Source organism: Solanum stenotomum, chromosome 5 (genome assembly GCF_019186545.1).
Source record: "Solanum stenotomum isolate F172 chromosome 5, ASM1918654v1, whole genome shotgun sequence".
In the NCBI taxonomy this organism is placed as follows: domain Eukaryota; kingdom Viridiplantae; phylum Streptophyta; class Magnoliopsida; order Solanales; family Solanaceae; genus Solanum; species Solanum stenotomum.
Genome location: NC_064286.1, coordinates 13,523,176 through 13,543,237, shown reverse-complemented (window position 1 = coordinate 13,543,237; position 20,062 = coordinate 13,523,176). Strand labels below are relative to the sequence as shown.

At 32.0% G+C, this 20,062-nt stretch overlaps 1 protein-coding gene across 1 annotated transcript in view; it reads right to left on the bottom strand.

The window, feature by feature from the left end:
- The window catches only part of LOC125865852 (coiled-coil domain-containing protein SCD2-like), a 45,497-nt gene that overhangs the window by 22,531 nt on the left and 2,904 nt on the right, over positions 1-20,062 (bottom strand). Inside the window, exons 9-15 of the mRNA XM_049546112.1 lie at positions 9,536-9,610; positions 9,405-9,452; positions 9,144-9,318; positions 8,723-8,844; positions 8,264-8,327; positions 8,149-8,199; positions 7,516-7,556 (exon numbers count right to left, since the gene is read on the bottom strand). Of these exons, the coding sequence (XP_049402069.1) occupies positions 7,516-7,556; positions 8,149-8,199; positions 8,264-8,327; positions 8,723-8,844; positions 9,144-9,318; positions 9,405-9,452; positions 9,536-9,610 (576 nt within the window). The remainder of the gene's footprint in view (positions 1-7,515; positions 7,557-8,148; positions 8,200-8,263; positions 8,328-8,722; positions 8,845-9,143; positions 9,319-9,404; positions 9,453-9,535; positions 9,611-20,062) is intronic.

The following is a 20,062-nucleotide window of genomic DNA, read 5'->3' as shown; positions in this document are numbered from 1 at the left end:
GAAGAGTTGTGACTATGCCAAAGGGTTGTGACCTTTATGAAAGGTTGTGTCCTTTCTAAAAGGTTGTGACCGTTTGAAAGGTTATGCCTTTTTCAAAGTGTTGTGACCTTTCTAAAAGGTTGTCTTCTTTCCAAAGGGTTGTGACCTTTACCCTTTGTTGGCTATAAATAGAGAGATTTTCTCTCATTTTTCTGCATCGAATTTTTCCCTTCTTTTGCATACATTTCTTACAAAACAAAATCAATCGATCGTGTCTGTGTGTGTGATTCGTTGCTGTCATTTTGAGTTCGTTGAAATTATCGAAGTTTGAGGTACCGCTACTTCTTTAATGGTTAATCCATTTTATCTTGGGAGGAATTAATCTGCAACCTCGGGTACTTGAGGGGATTAAATTTCTTAAGGACACACATTGGGTTCTGTGGACTCGGATAGTTTTTTGTGTTTTTCTTTTCATCTTTTATTATTTCTGGTTTGCTAATCTGAATACAGGAGACAACAAGCTTAAGAAATTTAATGTTGGTATTTTCTGTGGTAAGGAAATTACTTCTATTTTCTATGTTCTTTTTATTGGGGAAAGAAAAAGAAGAAAAAGAGAATTATTTTATCATATGATAAAAGAGATTTGGGATGAATTAGTACTATTTTAATATGTTCGAGTATATTTTTTGTAGTAAGTTTTCCTTGGATGGGTAAGATTATTTTTATTTTCTTCCCAAGTGCATTCAAGCATTGCACCCCTTTAATTTTCTTTTCAATGAGAAAAGCTATTTTGTGCATAAAGGTTAAGATGAACACTTTAATTTTTTCCCTATATTCTTGGTTTTATATAACTATGAGAAGAAGTAATGAGCAAATGTTGTCTCCTAACAATATTTGAACATGAGTTTAGTTTCTTGTTGAAATTAAATGTCTTCTTAAGGAAAATAGGAATATGATGGAAACTGAGAAAACGAAAAAATATATTAGCAAGAAAAGTGACTTGCATGGAATTATTGCTGACAAATAGAATATGATTCAATGAGAGTAAAAACCAGGTTCTATCTTTATTTCCCTTGATTTTTTTTTTCTATCCTTTATAAGTTATGAAATTTATTTCATAAATGTTAGGATAGATGGTCATTATGTGATGATCTCAGAATATATCTTTATAATAAGTATTCTATTTAGAGGAGGAATTTTTTTTTGTAGTTTTCTACTCCATGTGAAATTTGATTGTGTTTGACTTTTGGAGATTATTTTTTTACTCCTTTGGTTTGAAGAATATAAGAACTTCACGAACAAATCAGATTGTGCATTGGCTTGAAGAATATAGAAACTTCACCAATTTGTTAAATACTCTGTTTGAATGAATATTCTGACTTGAAGAGTACAAAATCTTCGTCAGGAATATTAAGGCTAAATGATTGAAAAAGATAAAATCTTCATCATTAGCTCGAAACAGTGTTGTATTTGAGGTTTCTGGAGATTAAAACCTTTTTGGTTTACTACTCAGTCTGAATGTGAAACTGATTAGTAGAATATTAAAACTTCATCAGAATTCAAGGTTCATTCGGTTAACGATTAGAAGAATATAAAAACTTCATCGTTAAACTAGAAACAAGTTGTATAAAGATTGAATCTTTATTGTTAGTATTCTAAATACTAAGTGGTTTGTCTAGTTGTGACAAAAAGAAAAAAATAAAAATACTAGTGACATAAAATTAGTGGTTTTTGTGCCTGCAATGGGTGTTTATATGGATAAAATCTCCAAAAGAAGGCTTCGTGTTGCCAATGTGTAAGCATGGGAAAAAATATGTGAAAAATAATTTCAAATACTTGAAAAATATTTTTGAGAACATATTGAAAATGTGGGGGATTCTTTACTTGTGATAAAGACAAAATTAGACTTACTATCTAATTTAAATTTGAAATTACAAGATATGAAATTTAATGACAATCTTGTATTATTTTAGACCACAAAATTCTTGGAGTATAATTGATATTGTGGTCGTTGAGTCTCTCTTTACTAGTATATGATATGACTAGTATGAAACCACAAAATTATATTACTCATTGAAAAAAATTGTATTCTTTGATGAAAAAATTTCACTTTAAATATTGTGATTTTTCATGAAAAGATATGTCTATTAAAACAAAAAAAATTTGTATAGACATGAACATTAGTGAAAAATGATCTGTTATGTTTGTTTTGTAAAACAAACATTTGGGTCATATTACGCTTATTGGACCGATGAGATTATGGTCATGGGTAATTCTATAACAAATTGAATGTTATGGAAAGATCCTCTAAAAAGGACATATGGCAAGGTGTTGACACTAAACCAATGTCTGTATTTGAGAAAGTTATAAAAAGTAAAGAACAAAATATTTGTGAGAAAAGGTTACCTCACAGAAGGTCTTTTCAAACTTAGCATTTCATTTTGTTCTTACTTGCTTGAATCAAATTGTTTGTGACATAAATGCTTAGGACATGTCAATTACAAAACCTTGCAAAAACTGATCAACTTAGAAGTTTTGCCTAACTTCTAGTGCAATAAATCAAAATGTCAAGTATGTGTTGTTGAAAGGAATTTTAATACTTTAGAATTGATTTACACTGACATTTGTGATATGAAGTCAACACCATCTCGTGGTGGGAAAAAGTGTTTCATAAATTTTATTAGCAATTGCACTAGATATTGTTTTGTTTATTTGTTGAATGGATGAAGCAATAGAAACATATAGGCAATATAAAACTGAAGTTGAAAATCAGTTGGATAAAAAAATTTGTCATGATTAGAAGTGGTAGATGTGGAGAATATGAATCTTCTTTTGTAGAAATATATTTGGAAAATGGAATCATCCATCCAATTACTGCCCATTCTCACCTCAATCTAATGAAATTGTTGACAGAAAAAAACCGAACTTTGAAAGAAATGTTGAATGTCCTATTTATAAGTTTAGGTTTGCCACAAAATTTGTGGGGGGTGCTATCATTATAGCAAAAGAGAACAACAAAAAGTTTGTCTTTTCAGAAAGAGAGAAATAAAAAGTTTTGTTTGTTAGTAAAGGGAGTAACAAATTTTATTTTTTTTTAAAAAAACTTTTGTTTGTTAAGAAAGGGAGCAACAAAAAGTTGTGTTTGTTCATGCTTTATTGTATCCTGATAGAGAATTATTTGTCCTCCCTTAAAGTATATACAAGCAATAACTCTTGAAAGATAGTGATCTAACAATTTCCAATACAATTTATTCCATATGAGAAATGGAAATGAGGGAACTATTCCCAAAAGGATCAAAATAGGACCTAAGACTGTAGATTGTATGTTCATTGGATATGCTACAAATAATAAAGCATGTCGATTTATGGTTCATAAGTATGAACTATCAGATAGTCAAGTAAAGGGTCTAAACGACCTTGGAAAGAACCAAAGGAGAATGTACTTAATAAAGACATTCAGATGCGTAGTAAATGTCAATGGACAAATTACTTCCTACGAGTTTGATTTTGTAACATTTCTTCTTGAAAATGAGTCTCATATATTCTAAAAGTTATGTCCTTTGTGGACTCATTCTCTTTGAGAAAAGGTTGTTAATAGTAAGATAGATTCAATCTAGAGCAACCATACTTGAGAGTTGGTTGATCTTCCTCCAGGAAATAAACTTTTGGGTTCACAGTGGATCTACAAAAGGAAAAGAAAGTTGATGAAACTATTGGAAAATACAAAGCAAGATTTGTTGTCATAGGCTTTAGACAATAAGAAAGCCTTGTTTGACACATAATAGCCACTAACTAGGATTACATCAATTCAGATGTTAATTGCACTAGTTGCGGTATATGACCTTCAAATTCGTCAAAATGGATGTGAAAACATTTTGTTAAAATGAAAAATTGGAGGAAGAAATTTACATGGAACAACCCAAGGGCTTTATGGTTCTGGTAAAAAAAAGAAAGTCTGTAAACTTGTTAAGTCACTCTGTGGACTAAAAACAAGCGCCCAAATAATGACATGTGAAGTTTGACCAAACTATGTTGGCAAATGAATTCAAGATTAATGAATGTGATAAATGTTTTTACATTAAAGACACTCCAAATCACAAGGTCATTATTTGTTTTTATGTTGATGACATGTTGATCATCAAAAGAGACATTTCTGACATAAATGCTACTAAGCATATGCTAGAAAGTAACTTCGATATGAAAGACATTGAAGTTATTGATGTGATTGAAAATGTACTAGACAAGTTCAAGCATTTGAATTTCAATATTGTCAATACTCCAATAAATATGAGATTTGTACTTCAAAAAGAATGAAGGCAAAAGTGACTCACAATTGGATTGTGCTAGAGTATTGAGAATTATGATATATTTCATGAAGTGTACGCGATCAGATATACCATATGCTATTATTAATAAACTAAGTCGGTTCACGAGTAATCTCAATCAAACTCATTGGATGACAATGAAAAGAGTTTTGGAGTATTTAAAACATACTTAAAAAACTATTGCTTTGCATTATAACTAATATTCAACAGTATTGGAAGAATATAGTGATGCAAATTGAATCACCAGGTCAAATAAAGTAAAATCCACGAGTGGATATGTATTTACTCTTGGTGGAGGAGTAGTCTCTTGGAAATCATCCAAACAGAGATGTATCGCTTGCTCTACTATGAAATCTGAGTTTATCACTCTAGATAAGGTCGGTAAAGAAGTTGAATGACTCCAAAATTTCTTGAAAGATTTTTGGCCCAAACCTTTTAGCTCCAGTATGCATACACTGTGAGAGTTAATTTGCAATAGGTAGGGCATGGAGCATGATGTATAACGAAAAGTGTCGTCATATATGACGTAGACATAATATCGTTAAAGAACTACTCTCTAGTGGAATTATCATAATTGACTATGTAAAGTCAAAGGATAATGTGTCGAATCCACTTATAAAAGGCCTAACTAGAGAGGGAGTTGATAGATTATCAAAGGGAATGGGATTATGGCCGAGAACAAGTCATTGTGGCGGTAATTCTACCTAGAAGACTGGAGATCCCAAGATCTAGGTTCAAAGAGATCAAACAAAGTCATTGATGACGGTTCAACATTGTCAAAATATTTTTTATGGTTCATTCTCATGATAAGTTAATGTTCAGTAACAAGGATAAAGGCATTAGGACTTTTTAATGCTTTCTAAGTTTGACACAGGGTATATCAAATGGTGTATCTACGGGATAACACATTTAGAAATCACTTATGTAAGTGTGAAGTGTAAGCCGCTTCAAGGAGAATCCGATAAGGCCAGTTCTCTACGCACTTATAAACCGAGACGTGTTCATGGCTGAAATGAATAAAACAATGAGAACCAAAAACAGTTCAAGGGTTGATTGTGTGACTTATGTTGTCTAGGTATACACCAAAGCTCGACGGTTCAAATATATCAAATCTACCGATTGACCGAGTATATCCGATATATGTTCACTATGGAAAGTTCAAAGGGAAACCCACTTATCCAGAGGCAATCAATCCTTAATTACGAATCACACAGTTTTTCATGCATATGTTTTAACAATAGTCATTCCTTATTCATGTGGGGGATTGTTGGGTTTTAAAGCTGTGAACAGGAAATGAAGGGTTGTGACTCTCCTGAAGAGTTGTGACCTTTATGAAAGGTTGTGTCCTTTCTAAAGGGTTATGACCGTTTGAAAGGGTATGCCTTTTTCAAAGTGTTGTGACATTTTTGAAAGGTTGTCTTCTTTCCAAAGGGTTGTGACCTTTACCCTTTCGTTGGCTATAAATAGAGAGGTTTTCTCTCATTTTTCTGCATCAAATTCTTTTCTTCTTTTGCATACATTTCATACAAAACAAAATCGATCATGTCTGTGTGTGTGATTCGTTGCTGTCATTTTGAGTTCGTTGAAATTATCGAAGTTTGAGGTACCACTACTTCTTTAATGGCTAATCCATTTTATCTTGGAAGGAATTAATCTGCAACCTCGGGTACTTGAGGGGATTAAATTTCTTAAGGACACACGGTGGGTTCTGTGGACTCGGATAGTTCTTTGTGTTTTTCTTTTCATCTTTTATTATTTCTAGTTTGCTAATCTGAATACAGGAGACAACACCTGGTCCCTGCAAGACTGCGTATGTGAAAGGACGATAAGACAACTGTCAAAAAAGTTGTCACCTCTGATGTGGTAGGTGCACGTCTTTCTAGAGAGGCAGGCTCTCAGCCAATGGGCGGTCCCAAGGAGTTTGTGCTCATTTTGATATAATCACTTAACACAAAACACAAACTTAAGATTTGGCAAACTAAAACTCAAGAGCTTAAAAGAGAAGGCCATCTTCAAGGAAGAACTCAAGCACAAGAACACATACAGCAAGGACTTGATCAACAGAAGAAGTGCTTTCCGTACCTGCTGCTGTTCTTGAATGTTTGTATTGAGATTAACTTGTAGGATTCGTTTCATTGTTGTTAGAAACGTTTCAAACTTTGTTTGAGTCTTGTAAGAACATAGTTAGGAGTAACTTTGTGTCTTACGGTCAAAAGTCTATATTAATCAGTGATGGTTAATACAGTGGGCAATGGATGCATTGCTTAGGCTCATTAAGTAATAGGTTGTATTACTTTGTTTAGAGATTATGAGGTTAATCTCTATGTGTGGTTGTAAACTGGTTTTTACTTTTGCTTTGAGAAGATTAGTGAAAACAGTTGAAAAGTCATGTGTGACAGGTCGTGGCTTTACTCCCTTGAGCAAAGAGGTTTCCACCTAAAACTCTTGTGCCTGATTCACTTTGTGTTATTCATTTTTTGTACTTTATTCTGTGAGGGACCTGGTCCTGCGAACACTGGTGGACGCGTACATTCCAACATGATCAGCTTCTTTGGTTACAAAAGTTAGTGGAAGAACTGTTATTGTTTGAAATGGGGAAACTTTTTTTTATACTACCATACAAAGTTGTAATTAGTTTAGTTCAGAATTATGTTTAATATGACTAGACTAAACATATTGAAATTGATCGACACTTCATCAAAGATAAAGTTACTAATGGCACCTTGAGTTTGCTTCATGTACCGTTAAAAAAACAGCTAATTGATGTGTTTAAGAAAGGCCTCAACAAAAAGACTGTAATATTCTTAATTGGTTTTTTTTTTTTTTAGAAAATGAAATATTGTATTATATGTTAATATGCATCAATACAAGGTAGAGGCAGCTTGCTGCTTGTACTATATTGGGGCATGGGGACTGGAAGTTGAATGTTGATTGCATTAATTAATTAGGATGGTTTTAGGAACCTTACTTTTTTCCTAGCATAATTATAGGAAGAATATTCTATTTTATTTTAATTATAATTATCTTTTCTTAGTTAGGTAGGATTCACTTATATAAATACCCCATATGATTTATAAAAACATACTAAAATAGGAAGAGGCCTTTTTGCCTCAAATTCAATTGAATAGTACCCTGATGGGTAAAGAAAGGGAAGAAGAAAGGAGGAAACGAGGGAAGGTCAATGTCAAGAGTTAATCAAAGAGTCAAATACCTGCTTAAATTGTACATCTTCTGACTCCTCTGGACTCAATTCTGTGGTATAGATAATATTAGTAATACGAGGTATTGCTACCTTATTAAAAAAAAATATTAATACTACTCCCTCCGTTCACATTTATTTGTCCAGTATTTTAAACATAAATTTCTATTTTTATTCGTCATTTTTAACATATTAAAAAAAAGACAATTTTTTTAAATCTATCTTACTATTAACATTCATTACTTATTTATTATATCATTTCTCAAAATTGAAGATTATACATCAATTAATATAAGTAATATTGTGGTAAAAAAATACTCAGATTAATTGTTGTTTCTTAAAGGCATGCTAAAATCTAAGTGGACAAGAAAAAGTGAACGGAGGGAGTATTAAGAAGCAAAGAAAGTTGTAATGCTATTTTTTTATCACTACTCATGGAAAAATATAGTCTAAAATGCAGATAGAATAATAAATGGAATTCATGGAATGACAACCTACTCTAAAACCTTGTTATATAATATTGTATAGTGGTGCAGCAGAAGTCCTCCAATCACATGACTTGTAATTAGAATTAATTAAGTTTTAGTGAATTAACCTAACCTAAAACGTTGAGTTTGCTAATTGACAGTGACTTAATAAACTCACCATATGATTCTGTAAAGCCCTGTCCTTCAATTGGTAGCCTGATCATGTCATCTGCAGCCATAACAAGTCAACAAAAATATTGATATGACAAATTGAATAATATGATTTCTGTTACCTGTAGCTCTCAATGAAGTTGGGCGCCTTTGTTGGGCCATTGCTAGGGATACTGCTCCATCTACCTTTTATTAAATAATGAATATACACATGTTACAACTTTGCACTTGTTCCACACCATTCACGTTATTTATTGACATAATACATAAACATGATTCTTAACTTGATTTCAACAAACAATTATGTCCTTCAACTTTGAGTGTGCACATGTAGACACTTAAATTTATATAAAATTGAACAAGTAGACATACGTGTCCTACGTGACATAATACACGTAGGACCCAAAATTGTCATGTAGGGTGTCATGTAGGACGGATGTGTTTATTTGTTCAATTGTATACAAGTTTAAGTGTTTTACATATGCACACCAAAAATTAAAGGTTATATTTGTCAGTTGATGCCTAGTATTAAAAAAGTTTAAGTGTCTCAAATGGATACTTAAATTTGTATAAAAAAATACCTTGAGTGATGTGAGTTCTCGAAGAGCTTTATCCACTAGTAGCATGCTCTCCACATTCCCATCTCCCGAAAGTTCATTCAAATCATTGCCAATTGTTTCTCTATCCTCTCCATCGTTGTAAACTATAAAATTAATACTTTTATTATCTCTCTATCCAACAATTGTTGTTCATTAGTGACTTGACGCACCCTTTTAGAAACTATAAATAGATAGATAATTTTACTACATCACTCTTTGAATATATAATAAATACAAAGTCTTGAAAAATATAATAAGGAAATGACTATAATTAATGATAAGGGTAAATTAGGAACTAAGTGCAACATTATCCATTGATTTAATAAAATAGACAAGTATTATTGAACATCCCAAAATAATATAGTGGACAACTATTGTTGGACGGAAAGAGTAATAATCTCACCTAATGAGTTGTCATCTTTAGATTTTTGTCCTGCCTCCAACACAACTTCCAATGGTAAAGGAGCTAGGGATGACCAGTATTCTTGTTTAGCTGCAGCTATATCAGAGTGAATGCCATAAGTTTGGCATAAAGTCCAATAGCGTGCAAGCCAACACCTCTTTAGAACAACCTCTTCCTAAAGTATCAAACTGTGAATTACATAAGTATGCAAAAGGAAAATTGAATAACAATAGAAATTTGTACACTAAATAAATTACATACCATCTCCTCTTCACTCAGTATCATTCTTCTGCTCATAGTTCGCAGAGACTATAACATACATAGTTGCAAAACAAATTAGCAACAACTTATATATTCTATCTACATAATAAATATATACATATGTAAATTACCTCAGCTTCTGTCCGAAGAGCTGCAAGCTCGTCATCCTTTCCACCATGACTTTGTGCTGCAACTTTTAGAGCAGCCTGTCCATTTTCGATTTAAATATATCAATTTTCTGCTGAATGGTTTTAAAAGTGAGAGAGTGTTTCCATTAAATAGAGAGTATAAAGATTAAAAATCCCTAAAGATCCGTCATTTCTATTCCTAAAGATCAGCTATTCTATCTCTACAAATCTGCTATTTGTTCCCTCTAAATCTGCTTTGCTATCCCTCCAAATCAATTATTCTATTACAATATTTATTTCTATGATTCTACATCTTGTAGCACTATATAATTACATTAATATATACAATTATTCAGCTTTCCATCATGCTAACAATATACCCCTCATATTGATGTTGGTGGACCAAGAAGCATCAATTTGCCTACTAGAAACTGATGGTGTTATCGTGCCATGAATTTTGTTAACACATCAGCTATTTGAAAATCACTAGACACATGTGGAAGAGTAATGACTCATTTATCTACAACTTCTCGTATATAATGACAATCTACTTTGAGGTGTTTGGTTCTCTCATGAAAAAATGGATTAGTAAGAATCTGAATAGCACTTGTATTGTCAGCATGGAGAGGAGTAGGAAATCCAATCTCAGCAAGAAATCCACGAAGCCATTCAACGTCAGAGCAAGTAGTAGACATGGATCGATATTCAACCTCTGTTGAAGATTTTGACACACGATCTTGCTTCTTACTCTTCCAAGATATCAATGACTCTCCGAGAAACATGCACCAACTAGTGACTGAACGATGAGTGTCAGGACATCCCGCCAATCAGAATCACTAAAAGCATTAAGACGAATAGGAGAACCACTTTGAAAGAACAATCCATGAGTAGATGTTACTAGAATATACCAAATGATGCGACGAACAATCACCAAGTGGAGATGACGAAGAGTTTGCATAAATTCACTAACTTGTTGAACTGCAAAAGAGATATTAAGCCGAGTAATAGTAAGGTAATTTAGACTCCCAACTAATTGTCGAAATATAGTTGGATCAGTAAGAAGATCATCTTCCTCATTACGACACTCCACATTCAATTCCAATGTAGTATCTACGGAGGAGGAATATTGAAGACTATCTAAAGAAATTAGTTCCTGAGTATATTTGTGTTGGTTTAAAAACACACCTGAAACATCATTATGAACTTCCAAACCCAAGAAATATGTAACAGTACCAAGATCTTTCATATGAAAAGAATCTTTAAGCTGATGTTGGAGGCTAGTGGTTAATAAAGAATCGATTTCTGTGATAATAATGTCATCTACATACACCAAAAGAAGAACACAACCTGTAGATGTATTCTGAAGAAACAAAGATGAGTCATATTTACTCTGCTCAAATGAAAATTGTAGCAACGTAGACCAAAACTTATCAAACCAAGCTCTAGGAGCTTATTTTAATCTATACAAAAGACCACTTCAACTTGCATATATTTGATGTAGGTAATGAGAAAAAAAAAACCAAGTGGAGGTTTCATATAAATATCTTCTTTAAAATCACCATGGAAAAAACATTTTTGACATCCATTTGATAAAGAGACCAGTTTTGTGAAGTAGCAATGACAATAATAATTTGCACCGTAGCCATTTTTGCTACAGGTGCAAAAGTCTCCTTATAGTCCACCCCATACTTTTGTTTGTTACCAAGAACAACCAATCGAGCTTTGTACCGATCAATAGTTCCATCAAAAAAAAAGTTAAATTGAATAAACTCATTTACATCCAATTGAGCGGACATTTGAAGGACATGAAACAATGTCCCATGTGTCATTTTCTTTAAGAGCCAAAAATTCTTCCTCCATTGTTTTCTGCCAACATTCATGCTTGAAAGCTTTTGAGTAACAAGTTGGAACAGAAATGTTTGATAAAATAGAGAAAAAGTCATACCAATTGGGAGTATGAGATACTCTGGTAGATTATCGAGTAGGTTCAAGAGGATCGGATCTTGAAGAATTCTGATATTCTAGTTGTGGTGCAATTTTAGGTAGCGGATTAGTGTTAGGATGGGGTAAAGTCGGCCGACATCGTTAATACACAAATCCAAATTTGAACCTCTTAAAAGAAGATGATAAATCTTCAAAAGTAAGAAGAAAAGGAGAAGCAGAAGATAAATCTACAATAGTAGGAAATAAATACATATTCTCAAAGAAAACAACATGGATCATAGCAAATAAAACCTTTTTATGAAGTACTATAACCCATAAAAGGAAATTTTGTAGACAGTACATAAATTTTATTGCGCTGCGAAGGAGGCAAATGTACAAAAAAAACACAGCCAAATGTATAAAATCACTATAGTTAGGATTTTGGTGATAAAAACGAAAATATGGAGATTCAAGATTTAGCATTTTAGACGGCAGTCTATTAATTAAATAGACAACAGTAGACAAAGATTTTATCCGGTATTTATACGGTACAGAGGACTCAGTCAATAAAATACGAGTGACATCTAAAAGATGTCAATTTTTACATTCAGCAACTCCATTTTGTTGTGGTGTATATGGGCAAGAGCGTTCTAAGTATTTCCTTTTTTAAGAAAGAATTTTTTGAATTCATTAGACATATATTCTCCACTGGAATCAGATCTTAATAATTTGATGCATGTAGAAAAATATGTCTCAATATAAGCCAAAAATATCTTGAACATGAAAAATACCTCACATTTGGATTGAAGAAAATATACCCCTGTAAACCGACTATAATCATATATGAATGTCACAAAGTATTTGAAATGAGCATGAGAAATAATTGGTGAAATGCCCCAAACATCACTATGAATGACATCAAAACACTTTGTAGCACGACCACCAAAATTAGGAAAAAGAAGAGTTTTATTTTTGCCTAATTTACTAGTAGAACAATCAATGGAAGCAACTGAAAATTGATTTTTATTTCCCAATAACCCGAATTTGATAAATGAGAGATTACACAACAAAACTTGGATGTCCTAGACGCTTATGTCAAACCTCAATTACTTGCGGTAGAAGTATAAGCAAATGATAGAACAGGAGGAATGGAAAAGTGTATAGGAAACAATCGTCCAACTTTAAGCGCCTTCGCGATTATTATATCCGACACCTGACCCTGCACAATAAAACCTTACGAGAAAAATTCGCACCTTAATTGTTATCTACCAATTGTCCAACTAAAATAAGACTAGCTGAGACCTTTGGTGAAACAAAATCATTCTTGAAAGTTAGAGTAATGTCCCCAAACTTGGTATGGGTAAATTACTACCATTGACAATCTGTATTTGTGATGGACCTTGATACTTACGAATATTTTTTAGGATGCACGTTGAATTGGTCATATGATTGGAAGCACTTGAATTAACAATCCAAAAATTATGTAACATCATTACCTTGTAATCCCAATGTTGAAAAGGTTGACACGATCATTTGTTGTACCATTTCAGGAGTAAGAACTTGTCCTGAAGATGGGTTATCAACGGTGGAACCTTTTATCCCAGCTTGAAAAGCATTGACCCTACAATTTTGAGGGCGTGTGGGACACTCTTTGATAATGTGCCCTTGTTACTTACCATAATTATAGAATTTCTTACTACAATTGCTAGCAATATGACCATATTCCTTGCAAATGCAGTATTGAGTTCTAGTCATATCCCTACCCTTTCCTTTACCTTGAGCAACAAATGCAATAGTGACATCATTTTCTTTCTTGAAAGCGTTTTGTGTGATAAGACGTTGCTCTTCACTAAGTAATTCCCTAAAATAAACATCCAAATAGGGAGGCGGGTCATGATTCATCAAATTAAAGCAAACACTCTCAAAGTCGGAGCATAATTTCATCAAAAAATGGTCTCACTTGCTTTGCTCATGAACTGCTTGAATCACATAAAGATTCAATAGGTATTTTGGCATAGACAATATATGTAAATTCAGCCCATAAATTTTGAAATCCAGAAAAATAATCTTGAACAGAAAGACCTCCTTGAGAGTAATTAGCAATTTCATACTCTAACTAAAAGCATCTTAAACTATTATCTTGGTTATAAATCTTTTGTAAGTAATCCCACATGACCTTAGTTGTCTTGTACGACCTGAGTTTAAGAACAATAAGAGGGTCAATTGACCCTAGAATCCATCCATCACCCGAGCATTTGTAATCTTCCATTCACCTAGCTTTATTGGATCAGTAGGAGCATGATCGCTTCCATCTATATGGCCCCACAGTTCTTTACCGGTGACAAATAACTGAAATTGAAACTTCCTAGAAGAATAATTTTTTTCCAATGAAACGAGAACGGAAGGATGCAAAGTGATGTGAATTCATGCTTTTGAATAGCTATGAAAACTACAAAGACTCAAGAAAGCAACTAGAATGATCAAGAACAAAAGTCCTAGGTGGTAGGACAGAGTGTTGACGAACAATCAACAAAAACCAAGATTTTCAATTTTTTTTAGAAGGAACCACAAAAGACTCTTTGAACCAAGACAACCAAGAAAATGCTCTAATACCATGTCAGTTTTCTACTGAATGCCTTTCAAAGTGAGTGAGAGAGAGTCTTTCCATTAAATAGAGAGTACAAATATTACACATTCCTAAATATTCGACATTCTTATCCCTAAAGATCAACTATTCTATCTCTACAAATCTGTTATTCAATCCCTCTAAATCTGCTTTGCTATCCCTCCAAATCAGCTATTCTATAACAATATTTATTTCTATGATTCTACAACAAATATATATAATAGTACTAATTTATAGCACTATATAATTACAATAATATATACAATTATTCAGTTGTCTATCATGCTAACAAAATAAACATTACACCTTTTGACAGAGGCGAATTTAAGATTTGAAGATTTCGGGTGCACCAAATATGACCTCTAATATAAACATAAGATAAACAAATAGTGGAACATGGCTCTAGTTGGATTAAAACCACGGTCTCAGAGGTGGTTCCACATGCTTCTTATACCAGCAGCACAAGAACATTCCATGCTCATTCTGGGTGCATTGCTAATTATATTCTAATTTCTGTAGATTCTCAAGATAGATATACATATATATAATTTTATCAAAGTTAATGAATGTGTGTGAATCCCACCATCCACCTCTGCCTTTTACCCCCTTCTTGAACTTTGGCAAATTCTATTTCATTGCTTCCTTTTTTGTTTATGACAACACAATACTTTCTTTATTTTTTTGTTTGCAAAACAATATTTGTAAATTAAATTACTCTCTTCGTCTCATTTTATGTGGCACCGTTTGACTTGACATGACGTTTAAGAAAAAAAGAAAGACTTTTGAAACTTGTGGTTTAAAACAATCCTTAGATATTTGTGTGGCTGAAAAATATTTTATTAAGGGTAAAAAAGATATTTTAAAGTTAAATTGTTTCTAATTATAATAAAGTGATATTTTTTTATGACAAAAAAAAAGAAAAAAAAGAAAAAAGATTGCTTTTCTCAAAACATTTATTAATTTGTAGTTAAGGTACTTTTAAGTTAATGTACTCTGGATCTTTGAAATTTGAATTGGACAAATATCACTCATCTAACTGACCCAAGTATACACTTGAGAAGTTGAGAGAGCACGTAATGGGGAGGAGTCAAATTTAAGATTTATTGTGGCACAAATATTTTTTTCCTGTTTAATACTACGGAAAATTCTTTTGGCCAGATTTGGCTAAAATTTGGTCAATAAAATAACACATTTCACACTATGTTATTAATTTTACTTTTTTGAACATTTTTACCCTTTTAAATTTAATACCTTTTAATTAAAAAATGGAAAAAATATTAGTTTATTTTAAAATAAAAAAAATATTATAGACTTTTTAAATTTCTGGCCAAATTTTCTGGTCATTTAGTATTACTCTAATACCACTCTCTTTATTCATATTAAGTGAATTATTGTTGTATGACACATGTTTAAAAAAATATTTTAGGACATAAATTAAAAACTACTTTCTACTACTATCATTTTGTTTATTTCTAAATTAGTGTCCTAGAAAATGTAAAGTAATTAAGAACCTCATTAAATAAAGAGTAACTATGAAGAAAAAAAGTCTCAACAATTCTATTGAACTTCGAAAAATTCACTTATTTTGAACTATGAAAAAATCCAATATTTTACTTAATATGAACTAGTGAAAAAATTAAAAGTCTTCATTTCATTCTTAAAATTTCATGTTTAATCAAACAGTATGACATAAATTGAAATGGATGAGGAAGTATTGATCCCACTAGCCAAACATAAATGTCACTTTTTCAACAATCACGTTTGTTAAGAAATTAATAAATATAATGTGTAGTTTACTAAACTATCCATGTTCAATAAATGTCTCTTGAAAATAGAACACTATTAAGAAAATAGAGTATAAGGGTATATAAAGTTGAAAAAACATGCATAAATTTGTCTTGTTATAAAATAATATATTGTGGATGTCCACTACATCAAGAAGTTACTCCATACTTTCCTCCATTATGAAGATAACCATAACCTCCACCTTTATAACCATTATTCTTGTAACATTTCACTTCCATAACCTCCCCATTATATTCATGTTAATGTCATGTTTATGACTAACCTTTTGTATGCCTCTATGTTACACTATAAATAGAGGCATAAGGGTTCATATTGTATACACTTGAAGACTTGGAATAATAAGAAAAGCTCTCATCTCTTGTCTCCCTATTTCTATTACTTTCATCTTCTAATTTCTTGTCTTATTTTGCTTTAGTTTTATAACACGTTATCAGCACGAGTTGCTCATTCTCCGTCAAGAATCAATGGTAGGTGATTTTCCTAGTAATTTTTCGGTTGCATGGTATACTTCATATCCTATATATTATTTGTACTAACAAAGATTGTTTTGTGGTTATTTTAAAATGGTTAGTAAATTATGATAATCTTCATAACAATGTTGAGAGGGATTATTAAAATGTTTTAATTTATTTTAACTTGGGGCTTTTATATGATTCTAACATGTTATTCTAATTAATTGATTTTGTTTATTTTTCTTGTACTTTAAGTCAAATTCAAATTATATTTATGGTTTTTGATAATTATTTTTTTAGTAACGTATTTGGTTTATCAAGACATTGATTGAGGGTAAGACGGTGAATTCAAGTTTCACCGCACCAAGTGGGTAAGACACAAGTTAAAGTCTCGGTGCACCATGATAATAAGAAGTTGGATTTAAGTCCCATTGATTTATGACCAAAGACGTTTTTATATGGGTAAGACATTGGGTTTAAGTCCTAATGCACTATAGTGATGATATGATGGTGACTAACATAAAGTTGTATACTTTTGACTGAAAGTCATAAAATTTGCCCAATTAATTTGCTTCATTCTCTTATGTGAATGTGGTAGCAGTGCATAATATGTCTGAAAAATGACAAGTGGTTGAATGTATGAATATGAGCGTGATAAAATGTTAATGGTCATCATTAATGTGGTAATTAAAAGGAAGAACATTATGGGTTCTTAAGATGTTCCTTCAAATGTAAAGATAATTTTGTCCATTAAAGTGGTATAAAAGGTTATTGGACACATTGTTTCTTAAGATGGTCCTTCAAATGTGAAGGTAATTGTTAAAGCTAGTTTTTATCCATCAAAGTGGTATGAAAAGTTATTGGGCACATTATTGTTGGTGCAACCCAATTTGAAAAGTTTTGTAAATCCTCTATCAAAATAAAGGAATACAAAGTGGTAGTACAATTGGTACATTTGACCTCTTAAAGTGATGTTGAGGTGAGCCACATAAATTTGATAATGCCAAAGCATGACAATGAGTTTCTAATAAAAACTTATGGAGAATGTACAAATGGTTATAGTCCATTTCTTGAAGAAAATGAGACTTGTGTTCGTATGGATAAGAACATGTTCATGTATTGTTGGATGAATGTCACATCTCACCTCTACGGGAGGTTTGAGAGATTGAAAGGAAATATTTTGACATAAATGGTCATTTTGGTCATATACTTTGAGTACTACACAAATATTGTGGTATGTTTTATTATGAACTATAGGAGGACAAAAGAAAGAAATAAATATTCTCTATAAAGGTTGTGGCCATGATCAAAATAAATGTTGTTGTGTGGAAACACAAATTCTTCATTGATTGTCAAGAAATAAGTCTTGCATGTAATAATTTTAACCATGACAATAATAATAATTTTCTCCTTGAAGGAGATGGTCACCATAAAAATGGTGTTGTGAAATTTATGGTAGTACACAAAATTAATTGAGAGTTCTGAAAGAGCTGATTTGTTACTACCTGAAATGAAATTGTTCATAATATTGGGATTGTAGAAAGTTTCAAAAGAAACTTTTAAGTTTCGGAGGAATTGAAAATTATTATATTGAGACTATAAATTATTGAAAGATTAAATATCTTCAGATTACTACAATCAAAGCCGGTTATGAATATTTACATAAAAGGTTACCCACCTTTCTCTTGTTTGTTGAATAAAAATATGAGCATGATGAAGAAATCACATGCAAAAGAAAACTAAAAATTTACTAGAATAAATATCAGTTGGCATAACCGGTTGGTCATTCCGGTTTAGAGTGATGCAAAAGAAGTTGAGAATTCACGTGGCTATATGTTTGAAGAAATAAAAGATTCTTCAAGATTCTCTTTTGTTGCTTGTTCTCATGACAAAATGATAATTGAATCAACTAAGGTTGGGATTGTATCCCCTGAAATTATTTGGAACATATAGAAAGGTGAATATGGGCCCGTTCACCTGCCATGTGGACCGTTTACTATTATGATTTAATAGATGCATATATGGTATGGTCACATGTACATTTGTGTCAACTTACAAATTGGTTATTGTAAGGTTGTTTGCTCGAATTGTTAAATTAAGAGCACAGTTTCAAACTATAAAATTATGTTGATAATGTTGGTTGGTTTAGCAGAAATTGTATGCTTCCAATTATAGCTAGACCAATGATTATGAGAACAAATCTCTCAAATAAAATTTGGTATGAGATGAGTTTATTTAACGTGTATGTATCAAGCCAACAAGGTTCTTCCATCACAATTGGTTCAGGGTCAGGAACCAAATAATTTCCATCTAAAAATTTTATGTGTGTGTATGATTTTATTGCTCCACCACGCACAAAGATGGATCCCCAAATGAGGTTGGGGTAAATGTTAGATTTCCTAACATTAGGGGGAAATATGTTTAGCAGCTGAAATTATGCGTGGGGTAATTATCTAGATCCTCGTTAAAAAAAATGTGAACTTGAAATTCAAGAGATAATTCATTTGCGAAATGTTGCAAATAATTTGCCAGATGTATTTGCTAACCCAATATTTTAATTAAGTTGCAAATGCTCCAATAAATAGTCCTTGAAGGACAAAGTCTATAGTACGCCAGAAGCGTGATAGGCCAATCGATTTCAAATGTAAATCTCCTTGAGGAAGGAGATGAGCAAATTATCAAAATGGTCATGATAATGAGGTAAGTGCTTTGAAAGAGCACTATGACATAACACTTCATAAAACCTTGACAAAGGTTCAGGTACCTGAAAATGATGAAAAATGAAGAGATCTCGATAAGTTATGTCGTATTGGAATCGATTCAAATGACCGTTGACGGTATCTTTGATATGAAGTAGCACTCAATGCTATAAGTGGTACGAGGATCTTAAATTCGAATCTGTCATATATTGTGGATAGATAAGTGATTGGCCAAATAAAATGCACTATTCAAGTATATTTTATTTCACTTAGAAAAGTGATGTTTTTGAACTTATAGTTCATGGATCAAAATATATGTCAGTGGGATACAAATGAATCATTGTGCGAAAGTATAACCGTGAGATATAAAGTGCGATTTGTGCCTCGGGGCATAAAGGGTTTCGCAAAAATCTTGACATTATTAAATGGAGATATATTCTTCAATGGTGGATACAATGAGACTTGTTTCAGTCTGGCAATAGATGAAATACTTGAATATGCATAATGATTATTATGTCTAACTAGACGATGAAGTTATATGAAAATCCTTGAAGGATTTAAAATGCCTTAAAGCAATTCCATTGAGTACCCAATGGTTTTGAGATTGCTTAACACAAAGAAAGAATCTTTTTTATCTCATGAAAATGATTTAAAATGTCATGTATTAGTGCAATTGGTGCACTTACAGATTGATGGTTATGCAAATGCTAGAAGATTATTTGATATACATATAAAAAGTTATGTGAGGGGATTGTCATATTACCATTCAAGTTATGCCAAGAAACTAACAAAGAAAGTGACTCAACACATAGAAGATGTGTGATTTATTTTTGAGAAGAAAAGACGAGCAACGTATAAAATTGAAATGATCAATATCTGAGTTAGAAATGATTTGATTATGTAGATGCAAAATATTTATTTGATCTGCATAAAGCTCGATCGCAAATGAGCTATTTGTTTACATATGGAGGCACAACAATATCTTTGCATTCAAAGAAACAAACATTGGTAACCACTTCTTCAA